The 14245-nt window shown below is 32.0% G+C and overlaps 3 protein-coding genes across 3 annotated transcripts; 2 read left to right on the plus strand and 1 right to left on the minus strand.

Moving 5' to 3' along the window:
• The first annotated feature begins 861 nt into the window (after positions 1 to 861).
• On the plus strand, positions 862 to 1620 carry LOC139497457 (heat shock 70 kDa protein 12B-like). The gene is made up of 2 exons (XM_071285682.1): positions 862 to 1170; positions 1609 to 1620. Exons 1-2 carry the CDS (start codon positions 862 to 864, stop codon positions 1618 to 1620), a joined length of 321 nt encoding a protein of 106 aa, XP_071141783.1.
• Positions 1621 to 1952: 332 nt separating this feature from the next.
• On the plus strand, positions 1953 to 4792 carry LOC139497458 (heat shock 70 kDa protein 12B-like). Its single transcript, XM_071285683.1, has 4 exons — positions 1953 to 1965; positions 2321 to 2457; positions 3456 to 3609; positions 4062 to 4792. Exons 1-4 carry the CDS (start codon positions 1953 to 1955, stop codon positions 4790 to 4792), a joined length of 1035 nt encoding a protein of 344 aa, XP_071141784.1.
• A 3073-nt stretch (positions 4793 to 7865) lies between these two features.
• LOC139497459 (uncharacterized) lies at positions 7866 to 8933 on the minus strand. The gene has a single exon (XM_071285685.1). It carries the CDS (start codon positions 8931 to 8933, stop codon positions 7866 to 7868), a length of 1068 nt encoding a protein of 355 aa, XP_071141786.1.
• Positions 8934 to 14245: the final 5312 nt, after the last annotated feature.

Here is a 14245-nt window from a genome sequence, read left to right on the forward strand (position 1 = left end):
AAGAGGTTTCCTTTTTACAGAACACCCTGCTCCTAATTGCGCCGAGTCTTAAATTTATTCAATGATAGTAAACAAAACTATTATAACGTTGACCTCAATACCATCATTTTTAAATGAAGACATTGATACATTAAGAAAAAGACCATCTCTGAGGGTATACCGAGATGGGACAGGCACATGTACCCTTTTTGTTTTAAATTGTCAACGGAAATTCAAAGACGGGTTTTGGTTTGACTTTACATTTAATAAAAGTAAAATGCACACCCTATCATGTATTCGCGACAAATGATATACCATTCGCTATCAATTTTACACTATTTAAGGAAGACAAAAACCGATTTGACACGTACTTGATGATGCATTTATGAAGTCGATGTTGTTTTAAATCACAGCTTTTACAAATAGTAGAATTGATAAGTTTCATATACTTTGGATTTTGTCAGCAACCTGATTATATATTTCATCTAATTATCATATGACATTATTTATAATTAAGCTTAAACAGTGTCTTCAGTATATACACCGCTTATAGTAATGTACAAGTGAACAATAGGCTTGACAACAGATACAAACATTGTTATTTTAATTTACGTCATCTAAAGCTATACGATTAGAAAAAAAAATTCAAATTTCGAAATTCCGGAACTACTTTCGGCACAGATAAAGAAGAAATGATGAGGCTATGCGGTGATAAAGACCTAACCTTATGTTAAATTTCCGGCTATATTGGGTTCATGTATACAGCTAGAAAATACAGGTGTTACGGAATTTTTGTTTTACTATGTTTCTTTTTAAAATATAGATTAATTATTATATAAACCCTTAGATAAGAGATGTACTGAATTTGAATTTAGATTAACCATGGCGACGAATGACCACCTGTTAGTAGCTGCATTGGATTTCGGAACAACTTATTCTGGATATGCCTTTTCCATGCGACATGAATTCAAAACTGATCCAATGAAAATTCATGCTAACCAGGCTTGGAATTCCGGCGGGAGAGCATTGTTATCATTAAAAACTCCTACATGTTTGCTTCTGAATGATAAGAAGCAATTAATAGCTTTTGGTTACGATGCAGAAAACCAATATGCAGATATTGTAATGGATGAAAAACAAGACGAATATTTCTACTTTCATCGATTTAAAATGAATCTTCATAACAACAAGGTATTACATACATACTACGTTATCATAAGGCTATATACATTAAAATGAATAAGGAAATTTGGTAAATTTTAGACCAAGTAGAAACATGTCACCTCGTCAAACTATCGTATATTATCGCGCCTAGTAATGCACCATCACGAGATCTCATTTTTGCAACAAAAGTATTAATGGTACTAAAAGTATACACGAATGTTCTAGCAAACAATGTTTTGAAATTGCCTCGGCTTTCAGTGAGATAACATTATCAATTCATATAATCGGAATGCATATTTATCATTTTATAATTGTTGTTTATTAAACTTTAATCTTTGCAAGCTTTGTCTTATATTTTTGACATTGGATAATAGCACAAATGCCTTGGATAATTTGCCAGTAAACTCATGTATAAAAAATATCTATTTTTCAAGTTGTATTATAATACTTTATATTTTTTTCTAGACTTCATTGTAAAGGTTTTAATGCCCTTGTTAAGACAGCCTTTTACATCAATAATTTTAAGAATGATAAATATACAAAGTGCCTAGAAATTAATCTAACAATATTTCTCTAAATTTAATTCTTTACTTCATCCCCGTCCTGGGCTCGGACCTGTTATGTTCACCATTTTGTTCTATGAAAACACTGGACAGCATTACGAAGACGCCTTATAACTTCTTCAGCTCTTGGTGTTAGGGTCGTATACTTTTAATATTCAAATATATTTTTATATTTTTACGATAAGAAAGAAGAGATTAGGACCGGGATACCTTTATCAATGTTATAACATAACCGACTGATAAACAATGAACCCATTTGGTAAGTTCTGTTTGGTTAAGTTTGGTAAGGTCAACGGCGATGAATGGCGAACATTTTAACTTGTACTGGATAAAGGGTTTGTTGAGTTGATATTTCTCATTGAAGTATGCCGTCCTGGTGGATTCAGCAATGTATAGAACATGCGAAATCAGTAATACGATGCACAATGCATACTTTGGCTAACATATTTTGTTTTAAGTGAAACCTGCTAAAACATTTACTAAAACGAAAATAATATCTTATATTTTTAATGCGAAACATGTTGTTGTTTTAGAATATTTCGTCTGAAATGTTCTTGGAGGACATCTTAGGCAAGCCTGTGAGTGCAGTTGATGTGTTTAGCCTTTCCATTAAGGCACTGGTAGATCATTTCATGGACAGTGTAAAAAACAGGGAACCGGTGTGAAAATACAGGAAATACAATGGGTTTTAACAATACCAGCAATATGGACAGATGCTGCCAAACAGTTTATGAGGGAATGTGCTGAAAAGGTAATACGCTTTTGTTATATACATTGAAAAATTGACCATGCATTAGGAAGCCTAATTACTGTTTGGTATAAGAGACTTCACTATGATATTCAATCCATATAATTTATTTTCTGAATAAAATATATTTAAATTGAGCGTGGAAGACAATCTTTCAGTTTAGTATTTATCAAAACGACATAGATATTATAAAATAAGCAATAATGTGTACGCAATTGAAGTTCCACTCATGAGACATAAATGTCTCGTTCATCCAGAAAATATTTCTAACACTATTTTATCAGGTACTATTGACTAGATTGACCTCAGATTTAGTCTAAAGTTTGGTATTGATTACTTGTATATTGTGTACTCATTTTGTATCTTTTTGGTGTTCAATAGTTTTCAAATGTACAAGGATTATAATTCAATACGCCAGACGCGAGTTTTGTCTACACAAGACTCATCAGTGACGCTCAGATCAAAATAGTTATAAATCCAAACAAGTTCAAAGTTGCAGAGCTTTGAGGACACAAAATTCCAAAAGGTTGTACCAAAAACGGCTAAGGTAATCTATTCAATCGATTCTTATACGTTGTTTTTTCTCGAAATTTTCAATTAACTTATTTTTCGTGATTCATTTTTAAGTAATATTAAGCATTGAGGATCTAAAAAGTTGTGTCAAGTACGGCTAAGTTGACAAGTGTTTTTGATAATTTAAACCTTTATATGCTATATGTTGTTACTATGCTGCTATTGTCTTAATTCTGAAAATAGACTGCAATTTCAAATAGTTTTTGTTGACTTTTTGAGCTTCAAATATATCGCTTGAAATAATTTGGAAAATTGTATAAAGGCATACGAATGTATAAAGTCAAAGCCAAAATTGACCTTAATTTGTTATTTGTTTGTCCAGCAATTTCCCATGTAAAATACATCTCCCAACAATATCTTTGCATAGACAATAATGTGGATACATATTATCAAGGACAATTTTCTTTAAATTAAACTGATCTTTTCAGGCTAGCATTCCACCAGAAAAACTGCTGCTTGCTCTTGAACCAGAAACCGCTAGTATATTCTGCCAGTATCTGCCGACTGAAAAATTACACGGAGCAGACCAGACTTTTGCAATGTCAGCTGAGGGGACTCGATACATGGTTGCCGACATAGGAGGTATATTTAAGTTTAAGTTATACTTGGTTTCTGTTTTACCCAAATGTATTCATTGTGCGCGTCTTTTTTTCAATTCAAGTTTGAAATTTAATTATATCAAACAATTTTTTTTTAAATAGCTTAACTCTTAAAATGTGAAACAGTGGCTGTCTGGATAACTCGAATTTGATGGCAAATATTTGGTAGCCTATTTTATAACTTGCCATCAAACATTTGTCAAACGGAATGGTCTTTAAGTTTATGTATATGGCGTTGACACATTTGTGTATGTACATTAAGTTAATCAATGAACGACAGTCGCATAGTATAACTGGTATCATTGAAGTCGTTGCACCTTCTAATTAGAAGTATTGAAATTCCATTTTTCCCATCTTTATATATTATACAATGTACTTAATTGATAGTTTCTGGTATTATTTCAGCAACAAAACATCTTTTACTGTCTTTTATAGGCGGTACAGCTGATATAACTGTTCATGAAAAAACAAAAGATGGACGTCTAAAAGAGCTCCACAGAGCTTCAGGGAATGATTGTGGGGGTACCTCAGTTGATGGCAGGTTCTTCCAGATGCTGGTGAAGATACTAGGTGGACCAGTGATGAAAAAGATTAAAGATGAAGATCCAGCTGCTTACCTTGACCTTTTCCGAGAATTTGATGCTGTTAAAAGGACAATTGTAACAGGAAAAGAGGGAAAAGTAAATATTACTATTCCCTATGCGTCCCTTGATGCTAATTGTAGAGAAATGTTGGGAGAGGATTTAAAAGCTGTGATTGCGTCATCTCCATACGGAAATGAAATTTCACTACGTGGAGATAAAATGAGAATTGATGCACATCTAATGATCAATTTGTTTAAACCAACAGTTGACAACATAATTTCTCTTATGTTCGAAATTCTCAAAGACAAAAAGGTACAAAATGTAACTCAAATTTTGCTAGTAGGAGGTTTCTCTGAATGTCGACTTATTCAAGATGCTGTTATCAAGAAATTCTGGGACAAAAAAATTATCATTCCAGAAGAAGCTGGACTTTCTGTACTAAAAGGTGCTGTTTTGTTTGGTCATAGGCCAGACTATATCCAGTCCCGTGTTCTGCGATTCACATATGGTGTTGAAATAGTAAATGCATTTAATCCGATTACACGATGTCAAATATCTGATGGAAATCGAAGGAGAAGATAAATGTGACAAAATCTTTTCAAAATTTGTTTCGAAAAACGAGGCTGTTGAAGCAGGGAAGAGAGTAAGTGGTGCATTTTATACGGTGAACAAGATGCAATCAGCTATCACCTTTCCAGTTTATATTTCCACAAACGAAGATCCAATGTACACAGATGACGAAAGCTGTACACAACTCTGCAAAATTAGGTTAAAACTTCCTGATCCAACTGAAGAAGTAAGAACCGTTGATGTTGAATTTGTGTTCGGAAATACCGAAATAAGTGTAAGTGCTAAGGATCGCAATTCTGGAAAAGAAATTAAAACAAAACTCAATCTTATATAACTGTATTGCTATTAGGTGTGTTCTGACTAAGTTGAAAACTTATTTTTAGATTTAATTTGACATTCTTTTAGCATTTTACTAATCGTTTTATAGAGGTAATTTATGTATTTCATGTATTCGGTACCAGATATCATCAATCAATTTGATAAAGTGGAACCAGAGACATATACATAAAGAAAGTTTCTTTAGGCTTGAACCTTATTTTTTTCTCTATATTAGACTGGTTTCTGCACTTGTTTTGTAATGATTGTATTTTTCTAATTTGTATGATTTAAATATCACGTCTGAATTTGTCACGGTTGAAACAGCGTTGACAGAATAATGTTTTGCAAAGTTATATTGGGTTTGCTTATACATCTCTTTTTTTAAAATTTTTTATCTCATTTCTCTATTTAAAAAAGTAGAACTTATTAGTTGCATCTTTTCACTTTTACTATTTTTTACCATTGCGGGTGATATTCGAGGTTTGCGCGCAAGATAGTCAACATAAAAATCCATTGTATTTGTTCACACGCATGCACATGGCGCAACCGATTTGCCTTTTCTTCATCTACACGACAAAACATGATATAATATTTGCTGAATGGAGTTTCAGTAATCAAGGAAATTATGTCTTGCACAATTATTTATTAAAATGCATGGTTTAAAAAAAAACATATGCATAATATGGCTCTTCAACTGTTTCGAATCTTTTTTTTTCTTTTTCTCTCTAATTGATTCTTTATTGCACATATTGCTATTTAACAATTAAACTTGGTGTACAGCATTTCAACAAGTTTTCCTGTTTAATTACCCAGTGACGGATCCAGAACTTTCGAATCTTATACATCCTTGACTTTCAAATATGTGGTTTTAAGCGTTTCAGGTGAAGGCAAATCTATAAAAATGTAATAATACGAAAATGAATTATTTAACGAATTTGTCCAGCAAAGGATTTGACTTCCACGACTTTTTAGGAAGCCTTTGTGTTAGAGAATAACCTTTAAGGTCATGACGGTATAATACCATTTAATAGAAAAACAATGCGTTCACATTCAATATATTACCAGATAAGATCCCCTAGACCCGCTCTAGATTCTAGCATTCATAATTGCAATTAATATTATAAATATATAGATACTTATTGTAGGATCCTGGTGGTTTTTGATTACAAAATAGTTTTGCATTTAAAAATGAAATAAGGTCTTGAAATCTCAAGGCTAGTCAATAATTTGGTCATATATATTGTAATGTTAATTTTTCAGCCGTTTGAGATAATTTCCAAAAGAGAGTTTGAGAGTAACCTCCTATAACTTTTAGATAAAACTAAGCAGTGACGTGTAAAATGCACATGTAAACAACAGTTTAAATGATAATTTATGTCAGAACATATTAACGGCTTTCCATTAAGTATACTCACAATTCTTTTTTCAATACACGCCTGCAAGAATTAAGTTCAAAATGGTGACCAATAGTTTCTCAAATTTACGTCAGGTGGTTTCTGGTGGATATACTGTAGCATGTTAATCTATTGTAATAAAAAATCATGATATCTAATAAAGTTTGTAGATTTAGCTAACAAAGTCCTTATATTTGTATAAAGTAACATTCGTTTATAGTGGAAATTCATTTTAACGTTAAATAAGCTACAATTAAAAAAATTGCTTACTAGTCACTCTCTGTGATTAATACTAGGTAACTCTGGTTAATTTCCCAACCAATCTACCATGAAGGGGAGATAAATACTTCGGATTTTATTCATAGTCTTTTTCAAAAAAGATGAACGGTTCTTTATATTGGTATGTAATAGTTTAAAAAACGTTTCAAATTTATGAAATTATATTCGCACATCAATGTCTTTGATACAACAATAACAAAAACTGAAATATATTGAATTTGTACAGGTTGTAATTATTCAAAATTAAATCAGAAACCTATACTTAATCATATTAAAATAATTAACCTGTTGAAGGGAGACAATACTCCAATAACATTTTCGAATCGGCACATAATACAAAGGAATGTCACTCGTGCATACAAATGGTACATCAATATAATTAATTAACTATGCATTCGTGTTCCACCTTCAATGAAGATTCTAAATTATAAATAAAACTAAAAGTTGTTACTCTATAGGATAGTGAAGACTAATGAAAGCTAACCCACTGTAAAAATATGTCTTTGAAATGTTTTTAAACTTACTCAGAAAAATGCTCGAGCCACTTGACTTTCATCGCTCATAACTAACGTTTTACACAATATTTTGAAAAAGTAGTTAAAGATTATCTGCTTCTCAAAGTGTACGATGCAATATAAATCGTATGCTTGCATCATCTTACAACTTCATTTTAAACTTTTTTGGATTCGAGCGTCACTGATGAATTTCGACATGTGTTTGTTTATTTTTTTTATCAATACCGGTTTTAAACAAATCACAAATACATGTTAAGATCCGACTAAATACCTTTATCCCGAAATCGTCAGGTAAATATGCTATATATAGTCGTCTCATTGGTAATCAAATGACATCTACTTAAATTATATTTATTGCCGTTGTACTTTTCTTCTATATGATAAATGGTAATCCTTATCATGCAATTTTGTGACTTTTTAATTAGTGAATTAATTAATGTACATGTAGTTCTGTAATGAAGTTCAAATACTAGTTGAATGATATTTTTTTCTTCTTCAAAATTAAGTAGTTCATATAATTGTTTTGTGCATGTACACAATGTATTTATGCATAACAACTAAATCATATGTAATGCTTTGTTATTTTTTCTTTCTTTTTGACCATTGTACATCCCATGGCCATTGATTTTGGTTTGTTAAAGAAACGCCCGTTGGTAATATAGGTTGAAATCCATGTTCATTCATAAAATCTAATATAAACTTTCCCGAATCTCTACTCTTATGTGTATGAAATTCCATCATCACGAAATGCACATTTACAGATCTAAAGAAATTTTCGGCTCCTTTTAAAACAGTATGCTCACTTCCCTCCACGTCCAGTTTAAGTACGGCCGATTTTATATCAATCACTTCTAACAAATCATCCAGTCTTATTGCTTGAATAGTTTCAAGGGCGCCAATGACAGTTTCACTGTTATTCACGTTCCAAGAGCTCTTTTGCACAATAGTGTTGCCACCTATATTTGATGGAGAAGACTCGCGAACCACAACCGTCTCTTTCCTATCTGATAACGCATTATGAATGATATACATATTTTTTGACAGGTTTCCTAATTTTGCGGAGGCACAAAGTCGTTCTATGTTATCTTTAAAACAGTCAATTGCTATCACTTTATATCCTAACGAAGCTAAAGTTAGGGAATACACGCCAACGTGGGCGCCAATATCTATAAAAATTGCATCTGGATTCTGACTCATTGCTTCTACTGATTTAAGTAAGTTGTTATCCTCCCACGATCCTCCATTTAGAAGAACACGTGATATATGAATGTCATTGTCCGGTGGATGTAAATATATAGGGGTTTTCTTTTTATGTTTTTTGTGCCGAAGATGTCCTAAAACAAAGTTTTTCTTCCTCATACATGCGCTGTCGTTGGTGAATGTCCATAACGAATTGTTGTACGAAAAAATACCATTACTTCTTTCAAAAATTACAACATTCCTTGTAGTTAGGGGATTTGCCAAAACTGCTTTTTTGTCTTGTTTCATAAAATCAGTGTGAACATCATGCGGAGAATGAGTTATCATATAATTATTGACGTTCATCCCTGGTATTCCATAGTTTGTTTGAGTACGTCTTGTGCCCGACCAGCACAAGAGACAAATAAAACTTAGTACAATTAGTATAATATATACTTTAGCTGACATGTTGTGATAATTTTCAAAGTTTTTTTTCCATTTTTTTTTGTTGATATCTGAAATATAACAAAAAACGTTTAATTTTTGCAGCGATCGTATATGGTACTCCAATAGTATATGGTAATCCAATTGGCAATTATGTTATTAAATCATCAAAACATAACTAAATATGCATTGACATATATACAGTAATGAACACTTATGGTCCTTTATCCCTGCGATACTTATACGTTTGGATAGCACAAGATCATGCTGTGTTACACTATTTATGACGTCTTTCATTTGTGTTTTAGTCTTCCAATGAAAATTAAATTTCTGTTAAAATTGGAATTCATTAACGATAAATAACTTTAAAAAATGAACGAAAAACAAATATGTAACACATCAACAAACCACAACCACTGAATTACAGGCTTCTGTCCTGGGACATGCATATATATACAGAGAATTCTCGGGGTTAAACATGTAAGCGGGACCCCTCCACCTAACCTGGGAAAGTGGTGTAACAGTAAAACATAAGAACGAATTATAAAATTCCGTGGAAAAAGGCTTAACTCATCAGATAGAAAATAGAAATGCATACAACAAAAACACGTAATGGACGTGGCCGGGTACTTGTGTGACCGACAACAACAAAAAACAACAAACTACAGATCTGAGAATACTTGCAGTTACTAACAACTAGTTCAAAGCCACTAACAACTTAAATAACAATCATGCATCTAAATTGTTTGTTTCTATATGATATACTTGGACGTTACGCACGGTTTTCGGTCTATTTTTCATTTGACCATTTCCTGATGCATCAGTAGGAGAAAAACAAATCAATTCTACTTTATAATTAAATAAAACCTGATTTTAATAAATTTAATTTTAAGTATTATTACATAATTAGGCAAAAATTCCGTGTTCAAAATGCCGTTTTTGCCATGTAAGACGTAACAACAATTACTAACCATCCAAATATAAACGAAGAAAAAATACCAACTACTGAATGGAATTCGATGAAGGAGTAGGTCCGGTAAGGGCCGATTTAGGGCTCAAATTTCAGGTTCATCTAACGAAAGTTTTTGGACACTGTGTAAACACGTTTACTTAGTGTCTATTTCAATTGATTCGAATAGTTTATGTGAAAGATTTAATCTGATTTATAGTCATTAAATACGCTCTGATTCAAGCTTAAATATGAAAAATCTATCAAATATGCCAAAAAACGTCACTTTCCAATGGTTTTTGTCCAAAATGAAAGTGGCCGCATCCGTGTTCATCCTCACCCTTTATATATGTTTTGTATTATCATCAAATACAACTTACATTTCAATATTATGAATGAACACGAATGCGGCCACTTTCATTTTAGACGGAAACCGTCTAAAAATTAACCAAAATCCTAAAGTTTTGAAGATTTCAGTAATTTAGCATGACTTTATGATGCTAGTACACGATATTTGTGCATTGTATTAACAAAAACAGTTCATATTTATGTAGCAGAAGCATTTTACTTTCCAAAACATAGCTTAAAGATAACATTTTCACAATTTTCTAAACCTCCTATATTTTGGGGCCAAAAAAGGGTCTTACTGAACCTACCCCTTTGTACAGGTGGGATATAATATGAACATATTCATGATGTGAAACGGTCACGATAAATATTATGTCAGTTCGCAATTTTGCGGTCATTTTTGAAATTCCATAGAGCTGTTAGATTCGAAAATTCAAGTATGCAAAAATGAAAGCAACCTATTCGATATCATACTATGTTCACATAAATTATAGAAAAGGTTCGCCACCACTACATGAAAACGTGATTTTATTGAATTTTACGAAAATCTTTTTATTCCTAACATAACTTCTCTCATTTTATTTTTTTAAAGTATTTTCCGCGTCTTCCTTAATGTTACCTTAGAGCCATTGTTCAAGATTTTTTCAGTACCATGATAATTAAGGGTATTTTAAATTTGTGATAGACAAATGAAATATAAAACAAATGATACTCCTGAAATGTGATTTGTTTTAAAGATTCGTTTAAGCCTTCAATGTTAAGGAAACACTAAATTTTTCATCAATTTCTATCAAGTTGTCCGTGTCTCCCCAAAATGTTACCACGTCCAAATAGAACGGTTTTTTGCACGGAACGACAATGTAACGTAATATATTATAATTTTGTTTTCCATTGACTGAAAGTTTAGCATTGTGTTTTTAGCACTTGACCAGAGCCCTGGCATTTGTGTAATGATATATTTTTTGGAGATAATTTTTAATAATTTCTTTTAAAAGGTAATAAATCAACAAGAAAATTTGACTTCCATCAAAGTTTTGTAAACCATGTGCTGATCTTAAAGGCGTCGAAGCTTTTGATGAATAATAAGTTTTCTATAATATCGAACCTTTCAACTTTGGAACCTAGTAACATGTATGTGTCTGCTAGTACGAATGTTTGTTGTATACAATAACAGTCATTTCCACGCATCCGACAAGCTGACTCATGTGAAAAATACTTAATATTTGAATTCAAGGACTGTAGATCATTTTTTAATTTTAGATAAAATGAAAAATTCCAAACTGCCGTTTTCATTCAAAAGTCTGAGGATGAAACTGAAATTATAGACCAAGAAAAGAGAAGATATATAGTAGCTGTTGCTGCCATTGACCCGAACGACTATTATTGTTTTATTTACAAGTTTCTTGAAAGACACATAAAAGACCCTTAATTATTCTCAAACTGTAGTTAAAAAAATACAGCTGAAGGCGGGTTTATAACATTTATACTCTAAAAACCCTAAACAGCTTCGGTACTGGCTGTTTCCACGCGATGACTATGCCCAGACGTAGATACTTGGGGTGACGGAATCCTGAGCATTCAGGTAGATCACAAGTATATATTTTTTGAGACAGAATTTTTTCATAATTTGCCAAAATGAAGATATTATTAATATGCTCTTTTCAAAAATTTAATAAAAAGTATGGGTCACCGTGCTATTTTTCAAGCTATGGGTCGTTGAAAATTGCCAAAATTTGGTTAGTTTGTTCATGAAAAAACACATTAGTGTGCATAAAAAAAGTTCTATGAGATAGAATTTTGAAATAAATTGTGAGAAGAAAGGTTTCATAATATGTTTTAAGAAAATAAAAAGAAAACATGGTGTGACCGAACTTGTTTTCTTGCTACAAGTAAAAATAAAAAATTTCCCTATTAGCCCAGTATAAATTTTGTACTAAAAGAGTTATTTCCCCTTAAATGGCTCATTTGAAAAAAATAATTTTTATACCAAAAAAATGGATATTTGATAAAATATTTTGAATAATACGATTAATTAACAATTTCTCTTCAAATAGAAAAAACAGTCTAACCATTGAATTGCACATCTGTCTCCAAATCTGCAGATTTAGGCAAATAATTAGACCGATTTTGTACTGCGATTGTGCAATCCAAGATGGCGGTATACCATGAATCTACCTTAAGCATTTTGCAACAATTGACATGCTTGGGCAGTGACAAATATTTGAAATCTTTACTTTCGTTAAGTTAAGATTGGGAGGAAAGAAAGTTTATTTAATTGTCAAAAGTATACAATCAGTCATGTAAACAGCCTATTTTTTTAAATGAGTAGTTAAACATGAAAATGTCAGCTGTATTAAAAACGGTGCAAAGCTTTGACGTTTTGTACAGAAGTCGGTTGAAAATAATTGAAAACTACATCGAGTAACGTTACCATTTCTAAACCGAACACTGTGCGTAACCACTAACTACAGATCTGAGAATACTTGCAGTTACTAACAACTAGTTCAAAGGCACTAACAACTAAAATAAAAACCATGCATCTAAATTGTTTGTTTCTATATGATATACTAGGCATTCAATTTCTTTTGCTGAATAATTGCTTCATACGTTTGACGTTTTCTTGTATCTCTTTATTCGTATTATTCATTTAATTGGCGAATTAAAGATAAATAAATAAACCTTACCTTATGATTGTATAGATCTGTATTATGGTATTTAGTTAAAATAATGAAACCTTACACCAGCGTTTAAACCATAAAGGAAATCAGTTTAACAATTGGAGCATACACACTTCTATTGTATTAGTAATGTTTTGTGAAGATAAAGTTACGTCTCTTTTCAATCGTAATAAAATGGTGAACAGTAAACTATTTTAAAATATTTTTAAAAGACTTATACCCACTGGATTTATAGTTTCCTCACATCTGATGTAAAAATAAGGCATAATATTAAGTCCTGTATATTTTACTGAAAAATTCCGATGGTAAGAAAAAAAATTCATCACAACCTACTTATTATTTTATAGGCCTGGGACTTATTTCACAAAAAGATCTGACGATAAAAGTACTCGTCAGTGTGATCATTTAAATAATCATAGAGATGAATTTTGTGAAAAGATTGTTTGTGAAAAAATCCCAAGACGCGCTAATCGTCCACGAAGGACTCATCAGTGACGCTCGTATTAAAAAGGCCTAATACAGTTCATAAGTTGAAGAGTTAACAAAATCGTATCTAAAACAGGGAATTTTTAGCATGACAGTCAATTAATTTGGTCATGTACATGTCATCTTAATATCAAAGACTGAGATTTCACACCCCAGTTAGGAAAGGGAGATTACCATTGGAAAGTTTATGGCAACCACGTATTATTAAAGTATCAACACGCTTTTTATACTTGTAAAACATGATGCACGAAACAGAAATACTAAATGCGCTGCTTTTCAGCCATTCAAGCGACATTTATTAGTACTTTTAAGGTCAAAGTTGTAGAGTCGGAAATACAACGTGAGCTGCACAGGGGTTGATCCAGCCATTTTAAAAAGGGGGGTTCCCAACCAAGGACTGCAAAAGGGGGGGGGGGGGGAGGGGGTCCAACTATATGTTCCCATGCAAATGCATTGATCGGTCAAAAAAAGTGGTGTTTTTGAAGCAGCGTGTTTTTTTGATGTTCAAGCGATACAAATTTAGACCGACAATGGATTATTCGTTAAATGGGTAGAAAAGACAACCTTCATGTATTTGTTGTGTTTTAAATAGACATCAAAGAACACGAATGAAAATAACACACAATGTACAGAACCGGTTTGTTGTTTTACGGAGATGCAATAACAGTGTCAAATCTAACCCGGAGGTGATGTACATTCCCATTGCAATTCGGACATGATTGATAATTTAGGTTTAATGTCCAGTGGCAAATGTTTCATTGATATTCAGTACACATTCATTCTAAACGTAACTTCAACCGGTGAATGGAAGAATCAACTCGACAAAGTCTTTAAATATAGAGCAAATTATCATCGATTTAAACTGACAATTTTAT

Source organism: Mytilus edulis, chromosome 12, assembly GCF_963676685.1.
Source record: "Mytilus edulis chromosome 12, xbMytEdul2.2, whole genome shotgun sequence".
Taxonomy (NCBI): domain Eukaryota; kingdom Metazoa; phylum Mollusca; class Bivalvia; order Mytilida; family Mytilidae; genus Mytilus; species Mytilus edulis.

What these genes read in the sequence shown, in the direction of transcription:
- LOC139497458 (XM_071285683.1), top strand. An exon ending in TGAGGGAATGTGCTGAAAAG is followed by an intron (nt 2,458 to 3,455) that starts GTAATACGCTTT and finishes TGATCTTTTCAG; the next exon opens with GCTAGCATTCCACCAGAAAA. An exon ending in CATGGTTGCCGACATAGGAG is followed by an intron (nt 3,610 to 4,061) that starts GTATATTTAAGT and finishes TGTCTTTTATAG; the next exon opens with GCGGTACAGCTGATATAACT.
- LOC139497457 (XM_071285682.1), top strand. Translation starts at nt 862, where the DNA reads ATGGCGACGAATGACCACCTGTTAGTAGCTGCATTGGATTTCGGAACA.
- LOC139497459 (XM_071285685.1), bottom strand. Translation starts at nt 8,933, where the DNA reads ATGTCAGCTAAAGTATATATTATACTAATTGTACTAAGTTTTATTTGT.